At 65.1% G+C, this 25,933-nt stretch overlaps 2 protein-coding genes across 5 annotated transcripts in view; both read right to left on the bottom strand.

Annotated features, from left to right (window-relative positions):
• Positions 1 to 25,933, bottom strand: part of MAEA (macrophage erythroblast attacher, E3 ubiquitin ligase) — a 400,167-nt gene that overhangs the window by 268,411 nt on the left and 105,823 nt on the right. The gene's annotated exons all lie outside the window — the stretch shown is intronic.
• On the bottom strand, positions 9,542 to 24,487 carry FGFRL1 (fibroblast growth factor receptor like 1). Of its 4 annotated transcripts, none has more exons than XM_069495876.1 (7): positions 24,465 to 24,487; positions 22,892 to 22,995; positions 13,096 to 13,368; positions 11,865 to 11,945; positions 11,469 to 11,753; positions 11,024 to 11,377; positions 9,542 to 10,808 (listed from the first exon to the last, which is right to left on the bottom strand). In XM_069495876.1, the coding sequence occupies exons 2-7, from the start codon at positions 22,977 to 22,979 to the stop codon at positions 10,360 to 10,362; spliced, it is 1,530 nt and encodes a 509-aa protein (XP_069351977.1). In that variant the 5' UTR covers positions 22,980 to 22,995; positions 24,465 to 24,487; the 3' UTR covers positions 9,542 to 10,359. The 4 variants fall into 4 exon arrangements, with proteins under 4 accessions (XP_069351977.1, XP_069351975.1, XP_069351978.1 ...); XM_069495874.1 differs by lacking the exon at positions 24,465 to 24,487 and adding an exon at positions 23,535 to 23,763; XM_069495877.1 differs by lacking the exon at positions 24,465 to 24,487 and adding an exon at positions 23,684 to 23,751.

The raw sequence follows: 25,933 nt of genomic DNA, 5'->3' as shown, positions 1-25,933 counted from the left end.
GTATTTGCAAGTTTTCAGAAGTTTAGAGCCAACATTCAAAATGGGCTGTTTTTCCAGTGGAAACTGTAACCTGAGCCCAGAATGTTCCTGCTCACTCACACACAGACTTACCCCTCCACCCCTGAGGCCAGCGCCTCGCTCAGGGCCACTCAGGCCAGCGCCCACTATGCCCCCACGCACACCTGAAGCCCCCGAAATTTGCTGGGCCCCAGGCCCAGAAACGGAGGCCCGAGTTTCAGAGGAGCATGGGGAGGGCAAGGCCAAGGGCAGCTGCCAGGGCCAGGCAGGAGGCCCCGAGACCCCTGCGAGGCAGGGGTGTGGCTCCATCTGGCACACCCGGCAGCCCACAAGCACTGGCTCAAGCCAGGCCCAGTGTGGCTTCAGACGGCCGGGCTGGGCTGTTCTCCAGCCCCCAGAGAGCCCACCCGCTGGGATCTCCCACCAGGGGCAGGGACCCTGCACCCACTGAGCCGGGCAAACCCGCGCCTGCTTGTGCTCCCGGGAAGACTGGCTGCCCCACCCTGCCGCCAGTGCAAGCAACAAAAACGTTAAGACAGCGGTTATTGACTTTGCAGCCCTCTCTCCTCAGACACTCAGAGAGCTTCCGGAAGACGGAGAGCCCGACTGGGCTTTGTAGGTGTTTGTGGAACGATCACATGAATGGTGACCCTTTGAAACCTCCGCTGCCAGCACTGGGCGGGGTATCGGGGAAGCCTCCCTGGCGGTGGTGCCTCAGTGGGGTCCGCCTGCCCAGGCCCCCAGGCCAGCCTCACCCCAAGCCTTGAGGCCCTTTCCTGACCCAGCAGGGCTGCTGCCCTCACCTGAGCTAACACTCACTTCCAGGGAAGTGTGGAGTGCCCATCTCATGGCACCCAGAGGCCCCCAACACCCAATGGAGGGAACCTGTGTTCACCTACCCCACGCCAGGCCCCAGGCCCCAGACCCCTGCCAGGCCCTCTTGCAACTTTCTGACCTAAACCCTGTCCTCTGGCCACCTCAGACCCCAGCCAGGTGACAACTTCTCTTAGTCCTTTCCAGGCCCTGCCCCCCACCAGTGTGTGTGTCACAGCACGCAAGGGGGGACTGAGGGCACAGCAGGCACCTCTGATTCCAGGTGACCTTGATCCAGAGCCCCAGAGCTGCCATGCACGGGGGCTGCTGCAGGCTGCCTGCCTCCCCTGCACACCCTGGGCGGCCCGTGTAGCACAGCCCTTCGAGCTGGTCGGCCCCTGGCCATGCGGCTGAGCCTGAACCTCAGGGATGCGGCAGCAACGCCCAGCCCCCTGGGACAGGCCCTTCTGCCCCTCCCAGGGCCTTCCCACTCCTGGGTGGGCTTCAGGCCTAGCCATCCCAGAGGGTCCAGCAACCCAACTGAGGTCTGAGCCCTAGGGTTGCCCCAGGTGCTCCTGGCTGTGACATGAAAGCCACATGTACTCTCAGCGTGGCCAACCCCTGGGGTGTCCAGGCCTCAGTGGGGACCTCTGTCTGCCAGGATCAAAGCCAGGCCCCGGGAGATCAGGATCCTGCCACGACAAAGGAGCTTCAGGAACCACCTTTCAGCCCCATAGGTGAGGCAGAAATGCATCCTACCGCAGGAGGGAGCAGTGCTGTCCACCTCCTAGAAGTCCCTGCTGAGCCCTTGCCTGAGAGACCCTACCTGGCATACCCCTCTGGGCACCCAGCAGCACGCTGGGGGGCATCAGGCGGGTCCTGGGACCTGAGCAAGGATCCTCTGGGGGTCTCCAGATCCCACCCCAGGCCCAGCCAGGGGAAGGGGCATGAAGGAAGGGGTGAAGAAAGAGGACAAACAGGTTCTCCATGCACACACACCTCAACACAAACACACATGCACACGCGTACAGGTACATGCATGCACACAGACACATGTGCACACAATACGTGTACACATATGAACACATAAGTACATATTCCCACAAGCATGTGTGAACGTGCATGTACAGTCCAGCACACATATGTGTACAGGAGCGTGCATGCACACATGTATGTGCACACACTAATTCAAGCGCATGTGCATGCTTGTACAGGTATGCATGTACAGACATGCATGTACACACGAGCACACGTGCATGTGCTCATGCAAGCGTAAGCACACATACATGTACACATACATGCACGCTCCCATCAGTGGCAGAGGGGGTGGGGCCCTGGCATGCTCCAGACCTCCCCGGCCCCTCTGCAGTGAGGCCAAGGGATGCAGATGCTGGTGCTGGTGGCCACGCGGATGAATGCTGCGCAAAGGTGGGTGACAGACCCCTCCGTCTCGTCTGGGGGCACTGGGGAGTGGTGAGGAGCAGATCTCCTCCAGACTGCCGTCCCTGCCAGGCCCTGGCCCACCCCCACCCACCTCAGCCAGCAAAGACTCAGGGCTTATCTGGGGCCAGAAAGCAGAGGGGCATGGGCTGGGGGAGGGGCATGGGCTAGAGCAGGGAGTGGGAGGGGCAGGGGGGCATGCTCAGAGGAGGGGCATGTGGTGCAGGTGGGTTGCGGAGGGGTGTGGAGTAGGGGAGGGTGTGGGCTGGGGGTGGGTGGGGTGGAGGAGGGGCGGGGGAGGGATGAGGGAGGGGCCGTGGCCTGGGCAGGGCCCTGGGTGGTAGGCTGGTGGGGAGGTGAGGGACAAGCGTCCAGGCCCATACAGGTGGGACCTCACCCAGGCCGCCTGGAGAGGAAGGGGCTGGGGTCTCAGGGCTTCTCCATTGGTTCCAGGACTGCCTCTGCCCCTGAGGGCGCAGGGGTTCTGGGGCTTCCATGGCTCGCCCTACCCAGGTCTGCGCCCTGGCCTTGCAGATTCCAGAACATTTGCAAGCCTGGTGGGGTGGCCCTGGGGGCTCTGCCCATGCTGAGCGGCCAGAGCAGAGGGGCAGCCTGCCCCTTCCGCGGAGCTGGGCCCCACAGCTCCTCTGCTGGGCTGGGCCCTGGCGGCCGCGGGCTGCCGAGCAGGCGGGGGCCGCTGGTTGGCGCGCCTCTGGTTTCCTCTTGGCCTGCAGGCTCGGCCGCCTCGGGAACAAAGGGTGTATTGTGCCGCATTCTGCGGCCGCCTGCCCGGTCCTGGGCCCGAGACGCTCCCGGCCTAGTTGCTGCCCCAGCAGGGCCCTGTGGGTGACGTTTGTGCTTTCAGCCAAGTGAGGCTCCTCTGGCCAGCCCTTATGGGGGACATCGTCCCGGCCTCAGACCCACGGCTCTCCCCCTGGCGGCCTCCGCACATCCAGGGGCAGCGTCTGCCTGGGGGCTGGGCGCTTCCTATCCGTGGCTTGTGGCTCAAGGGTGTCCAGCACAGCCTCCACCCTACTCAGGCCCCTCAATGTCTGTGACGCCCACCACCACCCACCCACCCTGCTGGACCAGGAGCAAAGTACCTCTGCTGTGCACCTGTGGCCAGGCCTCCCTGGTCCTGGGCACCCGGGGTGCCCTATGCTCAGTGATGGATTTTGGGGGGCCAACGGGAGCCAAAAGGGACGGGTGTTGGCTCCCAGCAGGGCGGAGTGGCCACAACCTCACCAACACTGCCCAGCACTGCATGGCCCCACTGTGTGAGTCCAGCCGCTCCTCCTCTGACCGGGCACTTCCTGGGTCACCAGGCCGATTCAGGCACACTGGCTCCTGCAGAGGACACGCAGAGACCCCACCTTTGGGTCCTGTCTTCCTGAGCCTGAGCCCACCACTCGGCCCTCCCGCCACAGGCTCCACTGCTGGTTTAGTTCCCGCTGCTGTGGCCATCAAAGGGGCTTTGTGGGCCGCTGAGTGGAGCCGGTGCCGACTGTCTTGGAGGGTCTCCAGGAAGGAACGGCAGAGGACAGCTTTTGGAAGAAAGAGAAAAAAAATAGAGGAAAAAGCTGTGAACAGAGAAGGATTTTCCTCTGTGAGCCTGGCGCCACCCTGGCCGCCCCGCCCCTCCCCAGGCCTGGGCCCAGGCTGAGGTCCCCGGCTGCTGCTCCATGCTGTGGGGCAGGCATGGGCTCACCTCCTGTCCATGCCTGAGCTGGCCTTATCTCCCCTGGGTCACAGGTGAGAACACGGAGGTCACAGTGGCTGGGCGGCTGCCTGGGGTCTCATGCAGAGAGTCCGCCTGGCCCCAGGGGACTTGGTGTGACACAGATGACAGCAGGGGTAGAGGCCAGGGTCTTCACCCTCTGAAGCCTGGGCCAGGAGGGAGTTGGGGTGGCGAGCCCAGGACTCCCCACCTTCCTACCACACGTCAGAGGGTCAGAGCCCAGCCAGGCACAGGCCACATCAGGTGACCGCTGGCCATCAGAGCTGACCACTGCACTTACTACAGCCAGATGCGGGGTCACACGTGGGCTGTGGGGCCTCGTGGGCTTGGCAGGCCGCCCCCTCTCACGGGGAGGTTCGCGGAGGGCCGATGCACAGGGGCCCGGGCCAGTAGAGAGGGCTGGCCTGCCCACATGTCTATGGCCACCCTGACCACACTGCTTAGCCAGAAAGGCAGTCTGTCACTCCGTCAATGGGTCCTGCCCACAGCTAGGTGGCCCGCCTGTTCTTGGAGGTACAAACCCACCCACCCACTCGCAGCCCCGGTCCCCGGGGGTGCTGCTGGTTGGAGAGTCCCAGCTGAGGAGACGGCAGCCTCAGGTAGGTGGGGGCTGGAGGAACAGGAGTCAGCGGTGTCCAAGGACAGGCGTAGCCAACCAGCCCCATGCCCACCCTCTGCCTGGTGCTGGAGGCCCTGGACCCTGCCCTCCCCCGACCCTGGCGTCCGTGGGCCCCTCTCCCCAGGGCCCCCCTGCTGCAGCCCACCTGCCCTGCCCCCACCAGCGTGGACCTGTAGTGGGGAGAGGCCGGGACCCCATCTCTGCCCAGCTTCCTCCATTTGCCTGCCCTCCACTGCTCCGCTGCCCTCGCCCCTCTCCAAGGGGAGCCCCCCGGCCCCAGACAGCTCCCAGAGGCAGCCTGGGGCTCACGGCCAAGCCCCTCTTCAGCTGCGAGGGGAGCTGTGGGGCTGCAACCACCCAGTTCCTTGGGGGCCCAGGCCCACCCCCCCAACTCTCACCCCCCTGACTTGGGATAAGCCGAGTACCGCCCCCTGGCCAGCTGTTGGCAGCTGTCACCACCTGCCGGCCCTCAGCCAGATGCTGGCTGCTGTCTCAGCAGGGAGCGGGTAGGGCAGACAGCTGGCTCGGGGCCGGGGGTCCCCCCTTGACAGCTCTTACCTGGGGCTGCATCAGACCCAGGTCAGTCCCCTGGGGGGGACTCTAAGGGGTGGGCATCTTGCCCAATCTGGCCCCAAGGTCCCCTCCCCAGCTCTACCACCACACCCACACAGAGGACCGCTCCCCATGGGCGCCCAGGGGGGTTGGTCGGGCAGTGCTGAAGGACAGTGCCAATGACGGGGCCTGGGCCCCGGGAGCCAGGGCTGTCAGCAGTCAGGACACCCTAGGAGCCGAGTGTGGCCAGGCAAGGGGCTGGCGGGAAGGGACACAGCACGCAGGCCCAGCCCAGACCCAGCAGGGCAGCACAGGTGACTGTGGATGTGGTCTTTCCCTGATTCAAGCAGGGTGGCGCCCTGACGCCTGAGGGGTGGGGGTGAGACAGGGCCTGCCTATCACACTGGTGCCAAGCCGTGGGCCCTGGGTGTCACCAGAACTGGTCTGCAGATGAACGGGACACCTAGGCAGCATGTGGAGGGCACCCACCTCCAGGCGTTTCCCCAGGGCCGCACCTCTGCCAGGTGGGCCACACGGACACAACCTCCGGCCCAGGCAACTCTCTGCTCCCTCCTGGGCTCCCAGCCTGCAAGAGGCCCTCGGGCCTGGGACAGCCCTGTGAAGCCAAGACTTCCTCCACTTCAAGAGGCCACTGGAAGCCCCAGCCTCGGCCAAACCCACTCAGACCCAGCTCTGCTGTGGGGGCTCGAGGGACAGAGAAGCCAGCTCAGTCAGCAGAGGAAGCAAGAGATGACCAGCCCTTGGCCACAGCCTTGGGCAGACGCAATGCCCCTTGGGCAAATATTTCTTTCATCAAAGTCAGTCTTGTGAGCCCTGAAAATACGTCTGCAACTCCAGGGCCCTGAGGCCCTAGGGACACAGCACCTGGCTGGTCCCCGGACGGCCCCTTGACTTGGGCTTCTCCACCCTGTCCTGACACCTGCTGGCCAGGAAACCAGCCCACTGCTGGTCACACACGTCCCAGAAGGGATCTGGCCGGGCTGGGCCAGGTGCTGTCTGGGCTGGGCACTCCACATGTCAGCCAGGCACAGAGGGAGCCCACGGTCACCAGACCCAGCCTGCCTGGCCACTTCTCTGGCCCTCTTATGGTCAGTGGCCACAGGCCTGCCCACCCAACATGGCAGTGCTCCACTGAGCCCCTTGGTTTCCCAGGACGTCCAGAAGCTTCTCCTGGGAGGGGGATGCACCCCAACATCCCAGCCTGGCCCAGGGACCCAGCTCCCCACATACACCTGGCCCCGTGGGGTCCCTGACTCTGTCCCCAAGGCCTGCAGCCCCTCCACAGCTGGCCTGGCCACGTGTGACCCAGCCTCATGCCCTGGGCCTGGGCAAGGTCCCCGAGAGGCCCTTGTGCTTCTGAATCTCCCAGGCTGGGCCCTTCACCCACCCCAGCCCCTGCAGCAGGTGCCACCTTGCCTGGTCCTGGCCTGTGTCCCACAGCCAAGTTTGCTGTGCCCCGACTGCACATGCCCCTGTCCTATGCTCTGGGTCCTCCGTGCCCCTGTCCTGAGTACCCGGCCCCCACCCCCAGCCCCAGCCAGGCCCTCAGACCCACAGGCCCATGGGGGTGAGGCCATCCTGCAGCCCTTCATCTCTGCCTCGTGCCACCACCCCCTCCCTGGGCATCAGGCTCAGGCCCCCCCTCTGGGACAGCTGCGGCCACTCGCAGACACCCCTTTGAAGCCAGGAGGGCTGGGTGGGGGACACACTCAAGGGGTCAGAGCCTGGGCTGCTGGGCTTCACGGGGAAGCGGCTTATCGTCGCCCAGCACCTGGCTCTGCGCCCAGCACCCCGGGACCTCTCCCTGCCAGTCCTCACCCAGGATGCCGACAGTTCCCTCCCGAATGGCCTGATAGAGGCCCCTCCCAGCCAGGCCTGGCTTGGGGTCACCCTGAGGACACAGCTTGGTCCCCTCCTCTGACCGAGACTAGGACCCCAAGGGGGGGAGCCTGGCAGAGCTGGGGACACAGACAGCTGTGCCTCTGTCCCTGTGGTGCTGGGGGCCCACTGACCTTCCCGTGGTGGCCAAGGGCGCTCAGGGCCTGGCCTTGTCTGCAAGGAGGGTGACAGTGGCAGGCAGGGGAAGGCCCAGAGCACAGCCCCTCCGTGGTGTGCTGGCCGCCACCAGGCTCCTCCTTCAGCCCTGGGACCCCAGCCTTGGACATTGTGTCCCCACCCTGCAAGGGCGATGCCCACAGGCTCCCTGGATCTTCTAAGAGCCTTCCCCCCAGCATATGTGTTCCCCTCTTCCCAAGCCTGGGAGCCCCCAGTGTGGGGGAACAGGGCATCCGGGTGACAGGTGCTACGGATCAGGCATGGGCGTGTGGGTGGGCAGAGGGGTACAAAGAGCCCCCTCATTCAGATGCTCTGCCCAGGTAGGCCCCTACACCCCAGAAACATCATCCCCTCCTCCATCCTGTCGGCCACACCCCAGGACGCCCTGTGCCCCCCGTCCCCACTCACATCCTCAAAGCATGTAGGACTTGTGCCCCCGGCCCCCCTGCTATCCCTGCATGCGTGGGGAGGGAAACACTGTTTCATCCTTGGAAACGTGGGGGGTGCAGACCCCAGCAAGCGGGGGTGCAGGGCGGCCAGCGCACCCCTCTGTGGTGGGGGCTGTGGTCATAGGGTGTCTGCGTGGGGCCGAGGCAGGGTCAAGCTGGAGACAGTCCAGAAGCAGATGGGACTTGGGGACAGGGCCCAGGGCTCGACTTGGGCTGGGGCAGTCAAGGGAGAAGGGTCTGGAAGCTGCAGGGGAACAAGGAGGCACCGAAGCCCTCCAGGCAGCCCCTGAGGAGGGTGCAGGAACAGCTGAGGGGTCCGAGCTCCAGGGCCACCATTGTGCTGGGCGGACCCAGCCCACCACCCACCGTTTGTCCTCAGGACCCCTGCCTCGGGGAGGCATCCAGGGGCCAGGCTAGTCTCACAGGAACCCAGGACCTGCGACCCTGGTTCTGCCAGGCCTGTCCTGCAGAGAGAGCCAGTCAAAGGCCACACAGACCGTTAGCCACAGCCTCCCTGGGCAGGCACAGGATGGGTTGGTTCACAGGGCACCAGCTCCAAGGGCGGTCCCTGTGTGGATGGCCCCGGGCCTCGGGCCAAGAAGGGGGCAGGTCTGCAGTCCCAGGGTCTCCTGCAGAGGTTCTGGGAGGACTGTGCTCTCAGGCTGCCACCCTTGGGGAGGGGCAGCTCATCTCCTGCGACCCACAGATGGCCCGCCGCCCAAGGTCTCCCGCCGCCCAAGGTCTCCCACCCCTCCCCCACTCCAGACTGAAACCCAACCAGGCGTCAGCCTGAAGCTGATCCTGTCTGGAGAACATCTGTTGGTCACCAGCTGCAGGCCACCTGGAGCCCCCGCTCTCCCCTAGCCACTGTGGCTGGGCCTCCCTCAGCATCCACGGCCAGCCCTGCACCAAGGAGCCATTGGCCAGGGCCTGCCCCGAAGTCAGGACCACCCCTGTGGGGCTTCCCTCGGGGCACAGGAGTAGGGAGGCTGGAGGATGGGGTCCTGCCCTGATCACATGGGGTCATAGCTGGGGGGTTGGAGGGGGAGGGGGCCCAGGCTGGGAGATCTCCCAACACTGCCCAGAGGCCCCTTGTCATCTGTGGAGCCAGGGAGCCAGGCAGTGCCCTGCACACCAGCAATCCTGAGGCCACTCCCACTGCACCTTCCGTGGCGACAGGGATGCAGCACGCCTCACACCAGTGCTTTGCCAAAACCTACATGAGGTGCTGCTGAAGCAGCTCTGGAACCCCCGGGCAGGCAGGTGTCCCCTGGGAAGAGCTGGCAGCCCTGACCCTCCATGTGTCACTTTGGTGACACTCTCATGTAGCCAGAGTGGCAGGGAGGACACTCAGGTGGAGCCCTGGGACAGAGGTGAACTGAGCTCTCAGGAGCCACCCCACTGAAGCCCCATGAGGTGGACCTGGGGCCCTGTGCTGAGGGTCAGGGGCCGTGCACAGCGTGGAGAGGGGGTGCCCCTCAGCCAGGGGTGCAGGGTGCTGGCCTGGCCAGGCGTGTGGGCGGTGCTCCACACACAGAGCCCCGGGTGGGTGAGACACCCAACGATACCCTGAGGCTCAGGAAACCCAAGTCCTCCGCTGGGAGGCACTGACCACAGTCCCCAGGTCTCAGCCCCTGCGGCCTCAGGCCAGCGACAGGACTCCCCTGGCTGCTGGTTCCGGAAGCCACGCCTGGCAGGCAGGCATGCACATGTGAGCACATGTATGTACATGCAGGCATGCTGGCGTACACCACAGACTCAGACACAGGCAGAAACACCAGTGTAGAGGGAAGGAAGCACACTTTCATGTTTAACAAAATAAATTAAATATACGAGGCTTCAGCTCAAACTCTATATAAAATTACAGAGGTCTGTGGCCACCACGGGCAGTGGGTGGCGGGTGCCTGGCCCCAAGGGGTGGGGACATGCGGCACGGCTACAAGGCCAGACCGGTCCTGGGCCCCAGGAGAGGCCAAAGTCCCCGTGACCCAGCCCTCCGCCCATCATTATTAATATTCTTTTAATTCCTTAAATATAAATACTAAGGCCCCTTCCCTGGCAGTGGGAGACAGGTGGGGAGGAGCAGGGAGCTGCCTGCCGCCCTGCTCTGCCCTCGCCCGGGCCCAGGGCACCAGCGGACCCCTGGGCACCAGGGCAGGTGGCAAAAATAACCACCTAGACCAGGCAGGGACATAGGCAGGAAGGGTTGGGGAAATGACCATGGCCATCGTGAAATCCTCCTCACGGGGCTGGAGAGGTTCCTTCATCAACGAGCCCATCACCCCATGCACAGTGCGAGTCACACAGCACACAGCTTCCTGAAGGCGGCTGTCCCTGTGTGTGCGTGTGTCCAGGCAACACGTCTGTGTATGCTTGTTTGTCTGGGCAACGTGTATGTGCATGTGTCCAGGCGATATGTGTATGTGCGTGCATACCTGTGTCCAAACATGTACGTGCATGTATGTCTGGGCAACATGTCTGTGTGCACGCACACGTCCAGGGCTTTGTGTGCCTCACATGGGGCACCCCAGGGTGCTGGCCACACCTCCCGCGGTGGGTCCGCCTCCCTCTTTGCGCTCTGCCCCCTGCCCCTCCCAAGCCGCCTCCTGTCTGCCCTCGGCCCCAGCACCCCGGCGCTCCGCACACGCCGCCGCCTAGCACTGGTAGTGGATGTGCTGGTGCTGGTGCACTTTGCCCTCCACGTGCGAATGCGTATGTGAGTGCGTGTGCGTGTGCGTGTGGATGTCCGTGTAGAGTTTGGGGTACAGCTTGGGGCCAGCAACTGGGCCTGGGCCCAGCAGGAGCTGGGGGGCTGCCGGGGGCCCGAGTTCCTCACACAACCCCACGCCAGGGCCAGGGTTGAGGGCAGCTGATGCAGGCAAGTCCTTGTCCCCACCGCGGTCACGGGCCGTCCCAGGCGGGCGGTGCCCGGGCATGGGAGGGGCAGGTGCAGGGGTACACGGCTTCTTCTTGGCCTGGCAGAGCCACAGGAGCACGGTGCCCAGGATGAAGACGGCGCCGGCCGGGATACCGATGACCACAGGCCATGGGAGGCTAGTGGTGGAAGACGAGGGGGCCACCGGTGGCCCTGGCGGTTTTGGGTCTGCAAGAGAGACAGAGGAAAAGAAGTGGGGAGAGGAACATTGCCACAAAGACAGGGAGCGCGTGCCTGAGACCTGACTACGTGTGCATGGCAGGGACAGCACCGCGGAACTGCCCTGCCCGCGTGGCCCAGGGAGGGAGGGGCCCCATCCTAGTCGGCTGCATGCCAGGACAGTGGGGGGCGCTGTGTCAGCATGGGGTGGGCGGCCCACACACCTGGCAGCACGGTGAGGAAGGCGCTGCGGAAGCTGTAGCCCATGGTGTTGGCGCCCAGGCAGATGTACATGCCTGCGTCGTCCTGGCGGGCACGTGTGATGAGGAGCTTGTTGAGGTAGGAGCCATCCGGCCGCGACCACACATCACCTGTGGGCAGCACCACAAACTTCTGGCCGCCCACGTCGATGGTGGAGTTGTGGCGGCCCTCGGCGCCGTACTCCACCCGCTTCAGCCACTGGATCACGGGCTTCACGTCGCTGCGCACCTTGCACTGGAAGGACGTCGTCCCCCCGAAGTCCACTGTCGTGTTCACGGGGTGCGTGCCCGTGAGCACAGGCTTGGAGCGGGTCCTCTCTACAGCAGGGACACAGCACTTTGACACGGCTCCCAGGCCCGCCAGGCTCCCCAGCCACACCAGGCCCCCCGGCCCCAGCCCCACACTCACGGATCACGTCCACCTTGTAGGTGGCATTGATGGCGCCCGCCCGGTTTGACACGCGGCACGTGTACTTGCCGCTGTCCTCGGGCCGCAGGTTCTTCAGGCTCAGCGTCCACTTCTTCTTCCTGTGCTCACTGGCCTCTGGGCGTGTCAAGGCCTGGTCGTCCTTCATCCACGTGATGTCGGGCCGTGGATGCCCACTGGCCACACACTTTAGCCGCACAGAGCTGCCCACTGGCCGTGCGATCACCCGGCGCCTCATCTTGGAGGGCTGTGTGAAGCGAGGCCGCGCTGTGGGATGGGTGGCATCGAGGTCAGCGGCCACAGGTCCGTGGGGTACCAGTAAGGATGGGTGCCGTCCCATCCATCCCCATCCCCAGCAGACCCCAACTGCATGCTCACCCCACTGCTGGCTGGCTGGGTCCTCTTGGCCCCCGGAGAAGCCATCAGGCCCCAGGCTCTCCTTCCCTGGGCTGATGTCATCTGCAAACAGAGGGAGGACCCGTAGGGAAGACAGGTGAGGGGGTCCCAAGAAGCCCCCACCAGATTGCATCACGGCCCCCTAAGGAGGAGACCAGTGGCACACACATCGCAGAATCCCAGGGACAGCTGGGCAGGTGACCCTGCAGGCAGGGGTGTGACTGGAGGGCCAGCCCCCCTACCCTGGCTCCGGGGGGTCTGCAGGACCAGAGAGGGGGCCAGCCCGGCGGCAGCTGCAGTAACCCTAGCCCACATCAAGGGGCCGAGGGCTTGGCAAACAGACGTGGCTCACATACCGCCTGGTCATCGTTCCCTCTGAAAGGACGGAGGGAACAGCCATAGTATTCCCACTGCACACCCAGAGGAGGCCCTTGGGGCCCACGTCGGGCAGTGCCGGGGCAGGGCACGGCACGCTGAGGAATGTCTCCTCCGCCCACCCTGTGACAGCCGCCCACCCTGTGACAGCCGCCTCCTCCACCAAGACTGGGAGCAAGGGCCAGACTGTCTCAGGCCACCCCAGATGCAACTGGGGGTGTGGGTCAGGCCCCTCCACCATGAAAGGGGCCAGCCTGGCTCCTGGGAGCCCCACCCAGCGCCCCACACCCGGGGAGCCTGGTGGGGGCCAGGCGGGTGCAAGTGCCGGGTACCAATGTGTGGAGGGCGTGTCAACAGGACACCTGTCCATTCCCCAGTGCCCAGGCCCCAGGGGCAGAAGAGAACAGAAAGGCCATTCGTCCCGGCGGCCCCTCTGAACTCCGAAACCTGAGCCTCAAAGTCTCAGCCGACGCCAAGGCGCACCCTGCCAAGCCCGCAGCCCCGCCCAGGCCTTCAGTGGGACCACGGCCTGGACCTCACACACCTCCACTGTCCCCAAGGAAGGGCCCCCAGGCTGGGGCCTGGGGAGGAGAGGGGCCCAAGGCTGCCCTAGGGGACCCAGTTTGGGGGCAGTGACACAGTCAGGCCCTCCTGGGTCCTGTCCAGGCTCTGGTGGGCCAAGTGTAGGCTGAACAAGTGGGGTGAGTCAGGGCACACAGGGCAGATTTGCTGCCCAGGGCTATGTTGGCTCACCTGCCCCAGGTGTGGCTCCCCAGGGCACCTGCTGCCCTCTTGCACACCCCCTGCCCAGGTGACCTCTGACCAGCCAGTGACTGACCCATCACGATGAGGGTGTAGTTGACACTGAGGCTGCCAAAGCCATTGGTGGCCTTGCACACGTAGATGCCAGCATCCTCGGCCTCCACCTCCTTCACCCGCAGGCCCTGGGGTAGTACGCGGAAGCGGCTCCAGCCACTGTGGATTGTGCGGCCATCCTTGGTCCACATGGTCAGCGGTGGCGGGTCCCCTTCCACTGGGCACTGCAGACGTACGGTGCGGCCCAGCCGGGCTACCTGCCTCGGGACCACCTTGTCTGCCATCCTTGGAGGGCCTGCAGGGGTGACAGAGGGCTCTGTCAGGGAGGTGAGGATCAGCAGGAGTCCAGAGTAGCAGTGGGCACACGAGGGACCCGCGGCTCAGTGTGGCGCTGAGAGCTGGGGTTCCACCTGGCACCCGCCCACGACAGGAAGAGGAGGCCGAGCATGTGGCCCTCTTCCCAGACCACAGTGGCCGTGTCTACGCGGCACCCACCAAAGCACGGGGAACAGACCTAAGCACCGCTCCAGCGACCCTCCGTGTCCAGGGCGGCCCATGAGCCCGGAAGCAGGCTCTCCCCGAAGGAGGACAAGAGCATAGTTTCCACCAGGGCCAAACACAGCCTGCCTCAATAATCCCTTTAAAGCCACAAACCAAGAAAGAGGGTCCACCTCCCCGTCACACAGGAAGGATCGATATGCTGGGGCCTCAAGGACCAGGCGGCTCCAGGGCACAGAGGTCCCAGGCCCTGCACTCTGACACCTACCACCGCAGAGAGTGCCAGTGCTCCCCGGGGCCCCTCGTGCCAACCCCACCAGGTCAGGGGCCACAACTTCATGGCATCACCCAGGTCGCCGGAGCAGCTTGCCCAGGTTAGACAGCCAGGTGTGCCCTGCAGGCGTGTGCACAGGCATGTGTGACGTAGTCTGAGGGCACCGGTGTGCCTGCTGTCTCTGCATTGGGTCTGGCAGTCCACGTCTGTGTCTGTCTGTGTACGTGCCATCCGGGTCTGAGTTCACAGACAGCATCTGCCTAGGTCTGGCCCTGGGCCATGCCTTCTCAGGTGGCTTAACCTCCAGGGGCCATGACCCCAAGGCCCTGGGGTCAGAGGGTATGGGTCTGGAGAGGGCAGCGGTCGGGAGGTGGGCCCCGGGACCTGCAGGGCTCCTGTCCAGCTGGCAGCCTCCTAGGCTACACCTGGGGGGTAGTCTGGCCCAGGGAGCTGGCCCTGCAGTGTGGGGGCCACATGAGGAGGGACCCACAGCAGAGAGGCCGAGGCTCTGCGAGGTTGCCCACCCACCAACCGTTGCCGAGAAGCCAAGTCCAGGGCTGAGGCCACGGCTTCCCTCACCAGTAGAGAGAAGCCCACTCCGCCCTTGCCAACCCTGGCTGGGCCTGCGTCCCATCAACCTCTGCCCCGCTGGGGGCCTCTGGGTTGCTGGCTGGACTGGTGGGCTGGGAAGGTGGGTCCCACACACATAGACCCTGCAGGTGTCAGAAATGCAGGCAGACCTAGGCCCAAACTGTGCTCCTGGGGGAGGTGCCCTCGGTATGTCTGCTCCCAAGACCCCACTCACCAGCCCACTGGTGAGGGGTGTCTACCCTGCACTGCCACCGCCCCTGGCCAGGAGGGCCAGCACCCAGGCAAACATCCCCAGGCCCAAGCGCTAGCTAGAATGCTATCAGGAAGGGGCCTGAAGGCGGCATGTGTTTTTAATAACCAGCCAATACCTCTACACACAACTACCAGCTGGCTCCGTGACCCGCCTCGGCAAGCCCCACCCAGAGGGCAGCCGTGGGCATCTTCAGAGATTGAAGCAGTGGCTTCCATTCTGATCTCCCTGTCTGGGGACAGGGACCCTTGCAGAGCTCCCTGTGCTGCCCCTCTGGAGCTCACTCCTGTCTGGTAGTGCTAGGGCTGGCCCCCCTTGGATGGAGGGAGCTGATAGCCTGCGGGTAGGTCCAGAGTCTCCCGGTCTGCGACTCCAGCTGGCACCATCCCGGCCCTGCTGGGGGCTGGGCTGTGGGGACAGGGGTTTCCTCCCAGCCTCAGCCCCCCTGGCCTAGCCCACTCCCCTGCCTCTCTGGGACCCTCTCCCCTGATTCACATCTCCTCCACTCAGGACCCGCCCGGCCCCACTGTGGGCCCCAGGCCAGTGCCAGCTGAGGTCCCCACAGCCAGCAGCCCCTCCTCACCGGCCCCCCCGGATGGTCAGCCCACCTCTGCCCATTCGGCTCCCTCCATTACCCCCCAGGGAGGCTGGGCAGTTCCAGTGCAATAGTCGCAGCGGGAGGATCTGCAGGGCCCATGGACACACAGCTGCCTGACCCCTCTGCCCTCCAGGGTCCCGGCCCCACCCCAGGCAGACCCTGACCGACATCTGTTGCTCCTAAAACTGCCCCATCCACAGGGCCTTCCAGGCTGCAGGACCTGCCCTGCCTGTGCCTGCTAGGCAGACACCCGCGCACAGGCCTCGTACACATGCACACGCCCATGCACACACGGAAGGAGCAAGCGAAAGACTGCCCAGCCCTGTCCTGATCCTGCACCCCAGAAAGGAGCCCACCCCAGTGGCAGAGAAGCCCCAGCCTGGCTGTGCTGCAGGGAAGGGTCACCTCCAGCCCCGCCCGCTCCCCCCCCCGCCCGCTCCCTGCCCCCAGCAGAAGGAAGAAGTTTAGGGCATCTGCAGGGAAGAAGGAGAGGACAGGCACAGATGGAGAGGTCAGGACCCGCCCACGGTCACTGTCGAGAAGAGGGGCAGAGACAAGTGACCGCCAGACTGCCAGACTGCCGGAAATGTGGCCCCCAGAGCAGCCTGCATGCCCTGCAGCAGCAGGCCAGAGGAGCCAGCCTTATCCTAAAGCAAACAGCCCTCCCCTCCCCTCCCCTCCCCTCCCCCAGGGCCAGCCCTGCCCCTACTCCACCCCCACCTGGGCACCCCTGGACCCTGAGCAGGGCACACCCAGCAGGAAGCTTGCCCCCACCAGATTCCTGGGAATTCTGGCTGCCAGGACGGCTGGCTCAGCTTTATATTTAGCCCAGGAAAGGCAAGCCCCCATTGTTTACCTGGACGGGGATCCCAGCCACTCAGCCAATGGGGAAACTGAGTCAAGACCTGAGGCCCACGAGCACCTGGTGGGGGAACCGGCTGTCCCCTCCCCAGCCTAGGAGGAAGCTCAGCACAGGAGACAGCTCTGGGGCTGGGGCTGGGGCCAGCACGCCCCGCCTTGCACACACCCTTCGCCATCACGCTGAGAAGCCACCACAGGCAGGTGGCAGACAGGGGAGCGGAGGCCAGGACAGGGCCTCACTGCACTGATGCACACAGGGGGCTGAGCGTGGAGGGGGTGGGCTGAGAGGGGGTGGCCAGTATCGCCTTCCCTCCCCTCCAACCCCACCTTGCCCAGGTGTAAAAAACACAGGCAGGAAGTGGGGGCTGGGGGGGGGGCTGCCCAGAGCAGCAGAGCCCAGAGTAGGGCACAGCAACCTACGGGCTCACCTTCCCGCTCCTCTGGACCACGCCCACGTGAGCCCAGCCCCCAGGCCACCCAGAGCTCAGGCATGTCACATACAGACCCTGTCACATGGCCCCAGACAAGTTAGGGAGGGCAATTGTCCCTAGACACATACTCTGTCCCCAGACACATACTTTGTCCCCAGACAATGCCCCTAGACACACATTCTGTCCCCAATGTCCCCAGTGTCACCGGACACACATGGTCCCAATGTCCCCGGGCTCACACTCTGTCTTCAATGTCCCCAGACATATACTCTGTCTCCAATGTCCCCAGATGCACACTCTGTCCCCAATGTCTCCAGACACATACACTGTCCCCAAAGTCCCCAGACACACACATTGTCCCAAATGTCCCCAGACTCACACTCTGTGCACAATGTTCCAGACATACACTCTGTCCCCAAAGTCCCAAGATGCACACTCTGTCCCCAGTGTCCCAGAAGTACACTCTGTCCTCCATGTCCCAGATGCACACTCTGTTCCCAATGTCCCCAGACAATGTACCCAGATGCACACTCTGTCCCCAGACAATGTCCCCAGACAATGTACCCAGATGCACACTCTGTCCCCAGACAATGTCCCCAGACACACACTCTGTTCCAATGTCCCCAATGTCTCCAGATGCACACTCTGTCCCTAGACAACGTCCCAGATGCATACTCTGTCCCCAGACAAGTCCCCCAACACACACTGTCCCCAATGTCCCCAGACACTCTGTGCCCAATGTCCCCAGACAATGTCCTCAGACACAGTCTGTCCCTAATGCTCACTCTGTCCCCACTCTCCCAGACACCCCCAAGGGCCCAGGAAGGGCAGTGGGGCCCTGGGATGGAGGGCTGAGGAAGCAGCCCCCTGAAGAGACAGGGGCAGGACACCCCCGTGCCCACCCCTGACAGTCTTCACTGGCCCAGCTCCCCACGCCTCACTGTCTCCACCAGCTGAACCCTCCCCACTCCCCCTCCTCCTATACCTCCTCCGGGAGCTCCCATGACCCTTTGGAGGGGCCCCTTCCTGGCCGCCCTGGCTCAACCCACACCCGAGCCTCTCCCCAGCCCTGTGTGCTCCGTCTATTCAGGGCCTGGCATACAGCAGGCACTCAAGGAAGTTTGGCCAGGAGAACGGGGTGGGAGTGGGTCAGCCATGCGGACACAGGCAGGAGCCAGAACTGCTGACAGCTTCCCACCCTCCCGCAGCCAGTGGGGCACCTCCCAGTGGGGCCTGGTCCCAGACATGGCGTGCAGGGGACCCCAGAACACAGCCCGCAGCCCAGGGGGGTGTGAACCCAGGTGTGCAAGGACATACACTGCACACGTGCCAGTATGGCTGTGGGGGATCCAGGCCAGGACCAGGAAGTATGTTGGAAAAAGCCAATCCCACTTTCTGAAGCTGCCCTGCAATGCTCAGGGCATGAGGCCCCTGGGCCCTGCAGGGGCCCATCCCAGCCCAGCACTGGGCACTCCCGGGGCCTCCATGGCTCAGGCCAGCTGTATCCGCCCCTCTGCAGAGCCCACAGCAGCCCCTAGCCCAGGTCAGACAGGCCTCCTGACCCAGCAGGGACGACAGGGCTTGCCAGCTGAAGGTTCCCTGGGCCTGTATGAGAGTCCTTCCCTGTGGCTGAAGTAGCCACAGCATCAGGGTCAAATGCCTGGCTGAGGACACGGGGACACCCCAGGGACAGACCTGCAAGGCCAGACAGACCCCCAGTGTGCCCTGGGAGTGCAGGGCAAGTGGCAGCTGAAGCTGGGGTACCTGGCCCCACAGCCAGCCCCCACCTGGGCCCTGACCTTCTGACCTTGAGCTCCCTTCACGGAGGGGCTGGACAAGTGCTGGCCCCGACTGACCTCAGACACGGTGGGAGTGTGGGTATGTGGGAACCACCTGGCCAGCAAGCTGGGCTGGAAGGTGGTGGACCTGTCCATGGGGTGAGGGTGGCTGGGCCCCCTCCTAGAGAAGTAAAGTGGCTGGGAGGGCTCAGGGGACAGTGTGTGGACTCTGACCAGAGGGCCAGGAGAGGAGCCAGGTCCGGCCTGGCCCACATAGACCTCTGCGCCAGGCCTCAGGGGGACACAGCAGAGCCAACCCAGGGGAGAGACCCGAGGTGTCTGCCCCGCGGTGACATGCCGACTGGGTGCTCAGCCTTCTGTGGCTGGCGCCCCCAACTCCCTAAAGCACTGCTAGGCACCGCTGTTACGATAAGGAGATGCAGTTCTTGCTACCCACATTCGGCCTTTACGTGGTATTGCCAGCCCACCTGGGGCACCCAGCGCAGGGGAGAGGCAGGAAACCCTAGAGACAGTGGCTTCAGGAGTGGCTCCACTCCCTAGGAAGCCAAGAACAAAAGTGGACAGTCCCCCAGGAGGGAGAGCACAGGGAACTCCCACAGGGCCCTGCTGCCTAACGAGTGCCGGGGCCAGGCTCTGCCCCACCCCGAGACACTCAGGCACACACATAGGCACACGCACACATGCACACGCTCTACACACATGTGCAAGGGCCCAGGGCAAACATGGTCACCAGCTGGCCCAGGGCAGCCTCTTGGCACAAGATACACAGGATCTGCAGAGGAACTGGTAGGACCCACAGAACAGGTGGCTGCCCCAGAAACCAGGCATTCCGAGCCCGGCGAGCTGGCTGGAGCACCCATCCACTCCACTGCCCAGCAGTGTGCACCAGGTGGGCCAGCAGGCTGGGGGTGGCCCTGGGGATGCCGCCCAAGCCCTCTAGGTCTATGCCTGCTCTGGGAGCCTTTGGGTGGCACCTTCTGTGAACCCTGGCCCTGTTCCTCCTCCCCTCAGGGCACACAGGCACCGGAGTACATAGGGGATGCCACTGCCCTGGAGGGCCCACACGCAGCACCCGCAGCAAAGACCCGCCTGCCCTAGTACCCTTCCAGATGGGTACTGGCTCAGATGGACACCCGGGCAAGCCCCATCTCGTGTCCAGATCCCACCAGGCTCCAGGCTGCCCCCACCTCACGGATACCCACTTGCCTGGTGCAGGCCCTGGGCTCTCCTGCCTTGCACTCCCTGGAGGGCCCCGCCCCACAGCAGACTCTGACCCCTGACCCCAGCAGCCCATCACCACCTTGGAGGTATGAGCCAGGAAGTTTCCTGAGCCAGAGGCTGGGTGTTTACTGGTGCTCTGTCCACTGCGGGGACTGTGGGTCCCCAACTGGACCACTGGGCAGCCTAGGTGCACAGAGGGAGTCAAGGGAGTCACCACGCCTGGCCTGGGCCCTCCCCAGCCTGCCCCTCCCCCTCCCCCACAGCTTCTGTGAATCTCTCAGGAAGAAAAGTGACTGTGCTTCCCACCAAGATGGGAAGCCCCCTGCCCCCAGGGTGTCTCCTGGGGGCCCCCTACACCATGCTCTGCTCCTCCAAGGGATGGGCACCCACCTTTCCTCCCAGGCCTGCCCTGGCCAGGGTCGCCTCCTCTCCCACCCATCTCCATCCCACAGGTCCCACAGGTCCCGGCCTGTGGACTCCGCGGCTATAGCCCCACCTGGAGCAGGCCCTGCTCTCCTCAGGCTGAGGGCAGCAGGCTGGGCACCTGGGGCTTGAGCAGGTACCTGGTGACCTCGCAGAAAGGCAATAGCAGGCAGAGCGAGGCAGCACTGGATAAGTGTCACGGGCTGCAGGGATGCGGCCTGGGCCTGCCTTCCTCTCCTCATGCTGATGCACCGGGGAGGGAATTACCCGGCAAGGTGTAGCACCAGGCCCAGGCTGCACAGAGGGCCAGTGGCCACAGCCCACTTCCCAGCACAGCCAGAGCCTCTGAGCTAGGGCTGGGTGAGCTGAAGGCTGGAGGCCACGGCTGGGGAAAAACCAACATTTCCCCTCGTCAGGGCCACGGCATAGGGCGGGTGGCTGAAAGGCGGCTGAGAGCCCGGAGGCCCATTGATTCCCGCACAATGGATAAAGGAGCCTGCGGTCGGAGTTTCCAGGCCCAGCCAAAGGCGACTTTGTTCACGGCTCCTTCCCTCCCCCCCAAGGGGACAGTGATTTATTTTCCCTTCCAGGAGTGGGGCCCTGAGACGTGCACAGGGCAGCTGGCCCGAACCTCCACCTCACAGCCGCTGGGCCGGGCTCCCGCAGGTCCACCGTGGCCCACCGCACACTGGCCAGCCCCTGCCTGGCGGGGCCTGGGGAAGGGGGCAGGGCCCCTGCAGCCTGGCCAGGGGGCTGAAGTCAGCACCACGCACACCACCACAGCCACAGCCTCCCGACTGAGTCACTCTCAGCCTCCTTCCCGGCACAGCATCCCTGGTGAGATGTCCCTGAGACTGCACCATCCCTGAAGCGTGGGGCACCACCGAAGGGCACCACCCTGCCTGTCTGGGTCAGGGCTCAGCTCACCCCACGCATACTGGCTAGGTCCAGAGGACAGGGGAGAGTGACCTCCTGCGTTGGCTGCGTAGAGACTGCACCCCAGGGCCATCTGTGCAAAAGTTCAAAGGCGGCACTTCTCAGAAATCACCCAAAATGACTTCTTTCAAAGTTATTTGGGGAAGGTATTTCATGCTGAACCTTTCAAGTTCCCACTGTGAGAAACAAAATGGAAACAGAGAAAGCCAAATCCAATCTTTTTTCAAAACTGAAAAAAAGCAGTTTAGGACAAACCCACCAAGATTGTGAAACTTTGGGAAAAGGGGAACTTTTTAAACATGATCCGAGTCTGTTGATGTACCATTTCCAGAAATTGTGACACCACAGGGAAATGGCTTTCAAAAAATAACCCAAACCCTCTACGTGCTGGTTCACCAGCCCCGCGGAAGCTCCACACTGGACCAGTTCACCAGAGCAGTAGGAATGACTTCGCTCCCCGAGTGCAGACTGGGCCTTGGGGGGAGTCTGCGCTGTGCAGGGAAGACACTGCTCCCCACCCCCACCCCCAACCACAGAGGGCCCTGCCCTCGGATGCAGCTCCCTCCAGCTCCTGGTGCTGCCAGGGTCTCCTCCAGGCAAAGCTGGGCAGAACAGCAGCACAGCCCCAAGGCTGCAGTCGTGGGGGCCCAGGTCGAAGGGGGTGGCCCCCTCTGGGCGTCTCGGTGAAGAGGCAGGCCCTGCCTCAGCTCCAGGCAGTGACCGTGGCAGGACAGAGGCTTTCAGAGCCTTCCTGGCGGAGTGGCCAGAGGACAGGCAGGTGCGGGTATGGGGGTGTCCAGCAGATAAAAGAGGTTCCAAAGTCTGGGCCATTGGCTGTGCGGGGGCTCACCCAGCATGGCCTGAGTGCCCGCAATGCCCAGGTTGCTGCCTGGGCCCTCAGAACAGCCGCCGGCCTGGCCACGCCTGGACAGCCCCCACCCTCCAGCCAGCCGGCCAGTCCCTGGCGGGCGGGGGGGTACTATGGCATAAGGCCCACCTGGGCCGCCGCCTGCCACCCAACACCCGAACGTGGCCATATAAGGCCAGGTTGGGCTGGGTGCGCTCGCTGGGCGGCGGGGGCGGGGTGCGAAGCCTCAGAGGACTGGTGGACAGAGCAGGGACGATCCTGAGTGGTCAGCATACCCAAAGGGCCGGCCTGGCCATAGGTCCCGCCTAGCCACAGGGGAGGCCAGCACTGTGTCCTTCTGCTTCTGGAATATGGCGGGCACGCATCACCCACACGCCATGGATGCCCCTTGCTGGGGCTAGGTCCAGGGCTAGGGCTACCCATTTGGACATCAGACGTGTGGGGACGTGCCCAGGCCGTGGTGTAGCACATGCTGCGAGGCAAAGTGTGTGGCCATGCAGCATGCAGTCCTCAGGTGTCTGCCTTGAGATGGCCCCTGCTGTGCCATGATGTTCCGGTGCTCTGGGGCTCAGCCCCTCCACGAAGCCTCTACCCTGCACTGCCTGGGAAGGGCTGGCTCAGCTAGGGGGGCTGTGGGTCAGGATGAGTCCCAGGCCCTGAGAGCGTCACCAAGTGTCCCCTAGCCCACTCTGGCTTTCTGGGGTCTTTGCAGGTTCCCAGGGTCCTAACTGGGTCCACTCCCTAAGAATCCACAGGGTGACCAGCTGCTCTGGACTTCAGATATGCATGTGAAAGTATGCGTGTGTACAAGACTAGGTGTGTGTCCTGGGGGGGGGGCGAGGGCTAGGGTCCACCAGAGGCAATCGTGAGTGAAGTGAGCCCCTCAGGTGAGCTGGGGGACCCTGTGGGTGAGGGGGCCCTTGAGTGCTGGGGGCCCTGGTGAGCAGGCCGGCAGGGGCAGGCACAGGGAGCATGCCAGGCGGGCACTGTGGCAGGGTTCAGGGCCGCCGCGGGAAAGGGGCGGCGCTGGCCGAGGCCAGGCTGGCCTGGCCAGGCGCCAGGACTCACCTCGGGCGGCGGCAGCCAGTGGGAGGGCCCCCAGCAGCAGCAGCGGCAGCAGCAGCGGCAGCAGCAGCAACGCGGGACTCGGCGTCATCTCGGCCTGTCCAGACCTGGGGGCATTGGGGGAGCGGTCACTGAACGCTGGGACTGGGACAGCACTCTCCAGCCCAGGGCCCCAGGGCCGCCACCACCCTGTCCTGGGCCGGGATCAGTCGGGCCCCCTCTGTGACCCCGCTCCAGGTGGAGGAAGCCGCTGTGGAGAGAAGCTGTGGGTATCAAAGGCAGACAAAGGGTTTACACTAATTACTGGCCTCCCCCGCTGCCCCCCCTCTCCAAACACCGTCTGGATTCCTGGCGCTTGTAACTCCGACCCTGCCCGCGGGACACACAACACCGAGCGGCCCCGCAGATAATCGCCTGCGCCATTAGCGAACAAATTTGCGCTGGGGGGGGGGGAGACACATGGGGTGCGGGGGCAGGGGCGGGGCGCAGGGCAGCACCGCGGGCCAGGAAGGAGCAGCGGCGCATGACCGGGTCGGGCGGCCCCGCACAGGGGGCCGGGAGCCGGACCCTCCCCGCCCACGCCCCAGACCCCCGATCCTCCCCAGTCTGCCCACCCGGGGTCGCGGACGCGCGCGATGGGGCTCACCTCGGCGGGAGCTCGGCGGGCGGGCAGGCGCGCGGGCGGCGGGAGTCAGGGCTGGGCTCGAGGGGTGCGCTCCGTGGTCATTGCCGCCCCAGGCGCCGCATCCCGCCGCCCCGCGCCCCCGGGCCCGGCCTCGGGCGGGGCGGCGCTACCTGGGCACTGGCGGCTCGGGCCGGGGTCCGGGTCTGGCGCGGGCGCGCGGGGTCCCTGGCCGGGCAGGCGGCGGGGGCACGTCCGCGGGCCGGGGGCCGGGGCCGGGGTCCCGGGGGCGGCGGGGCGTGGGGCCCGGGGCGCCGCGCCGCGAGGCGTCCTTCCCTGCGGGGCTTTGTCGACTCTCCCGGAGCGAGCGCCGAGCCCGCCGCGCGCCCCGCCCCGCACAACTTCTGACCAATCCGTGAGCACCGGCCCGCCCCTCGCCCCGCCCCTAGCCCCGCCCCGCGCCAAAACTTCCCCCCAATCCGCGCTCGCGCCGCCCCGCCCGCCGGGCTCCTGGGCCTTAACCCTCGCGGTGCGGGCGGCCCTGCGGGCGGCCCTGCAGGCGGGGCGGCTCCCCGGGGGCGCGGCTCTCCACGCCCGGCCCTGGTCGGGCTCGCGCGCCCCTGGAGCCCGCAGGCAACTCGGGAGCAGCCACGCCCACCCCACACCCACACCCGCCCGCGTCTGGGCCTCAGAGCCCAATCCCTGGGCAGCCCCCTGGACCCCCAGAGCAGGCTCTGGCCGGGCCAAGGCCGCCTGGCCTCCGGCTAGCCGCGTCTCCAGCCTGGGCTGTCTCCCTGGTAGTCGTGGGGCGGGGGGCGACCTGGACAGCTTCGGGGCGCTTCCCAGCCTGGAGGCCCGCGCCGGGGAGCCTCGGGAGCAGCTTGGGACGAGATGGGCCGCCTTGGCGGTGGGAGTGGTGGGGAAGGAGCCCTGCCCCCGAGCGCCTTGGCTTACCTGGTGCCCCTGACCGAGGGCAGGTATGTTTCCACAACTCATCTGGAGGCTTCCCCGCCTCTCACTCGCTAGTGATAGTAATCATTACTAGTAATAATAGACAACAACGCCCCTTTTAATCCTGCTACCGGGCAGGTGTCCCCAGCAACAGGTGAACAGCGAAGACAGCTTACCCGCGGTTTCCCAGCCCGCACTCGGCATGTGCAGGACTCAGACCAGCCAGCTGCGGAGTCCAGCTCTTCCCCGTTCTTCCCCCGCACCGCCCGCCTGCACCCTTCTCCGCGCCCGCCCAGCACACTCGGCTCCCGGGCAGCCCAGCGCCATCAGCAGGGCCTCTGCCCCGCCCCGCATTCTCTCTGGCCCGAATGACTGGGCCAGCCTCCTCATGGCCTCCCCTCACCCTGCCCAGTTTCCAGTGCCCTCAACACAAAACCCATGGCCTACCCACCTCCCACGTCTCTGCCCTGCAGCTCCTCAGCTCTGGCCAAATCACCAGCCCCTTCTCCAACCCATGCTGTTCCCTCAGGAACCCTGCCTGGAACAGCCACTCTCTCTGGGCTCAGAAGCCCCCTCTTCCCATAAGCCTTCCAGGGAAGATTGATGTTGGACAGGCCTTGCAATCCAGTGTCTCGGGGTAGAGAAGAGCTGGAAAGGGGGTGCCAGTTTTCAGGGTTTGGGGCCCACCAAGGCCCAACTAGTCACCCATTCCAAGCTGGTCAGGCCAGTGAGAATCCAGCTTCCCAGCCCAGCATCCTCAACCCTAAATCCTGTCTCTGGGCCAGTGTGGGCATCTCTAGATGGAGGGAGGTGAGCAGGGCCCATCCCTGTCCTATCCTCGGTGGCCCAACGTGCCCACTCTGCACCCTGGCCAAGGTCAGGGCGTGCATGGGCTGAGTGGCCCTCTCTGGGCTGCAAAAGGCCAGGTGGCCACCTCAGCAGCGGCCAGGAGAGCCGGCCTCGGCCACCTGAGGACTGTCCAGCTGGCGCGGGGGATCACAGACAAGTGCTCCACGGCAAAATGGACAGGTGGGTGTGAGGTCCCTGGTTAGTGGGCAGGCAGCCCTAAACGTCATGGACAGGTTTTCGAGGAGACACCGCCGAAGCGTGAAGAGCTCCGACAGGTGTGCAGGCTGCCGAGGGCAGGTGTGTGAAGTAGCGGGAGAAGGTGGGCAGTGGGGAGGGATCTCAGCAGGTGAGGTGGCCCAGGAGGGCGCAGCTGCGGTGGATGGGATGGGACGGGAGGCTGAGACTGTAGGTACGCGGGGGAGGCGGGCGGGTCCACAGCCCCTGCCGGCCTCGCAGGCAGCCCCCCACTCACGCCTGGCCGTGCTCCACCCCCCAGACCCCCCAGCCAGCCGCGTGCTCCCCACTCCGCAGCCCCTCCTCTGCCGGCCACGCACCGCCCCCTCCTGTGGGGACACGCTGCCCCCTGGCGGAGGCGCGGGGTGTGGCGGATCCCCAGGGCCCTG

Source organism: Eulemur rufifrons, chromosome 20, assembly GCF_041146395.1.
Source record: "Eulemur rufifrons isolate Redbay chromosome 20, OSU_ERuf_1, whole genome shotgun sequence".
Classification (NCBI taxonomy): domain Eukaryota; kingdom Metazoa; phylum Chordata; class Mammalia; order Primates; family Lemuridae; genus Eulemur; species Eulemur rufifrons.
Note: the sequence above shows the minus strand (reverse complement) of the source record. Positions and strands in the feature narration are given on the sequence as shown.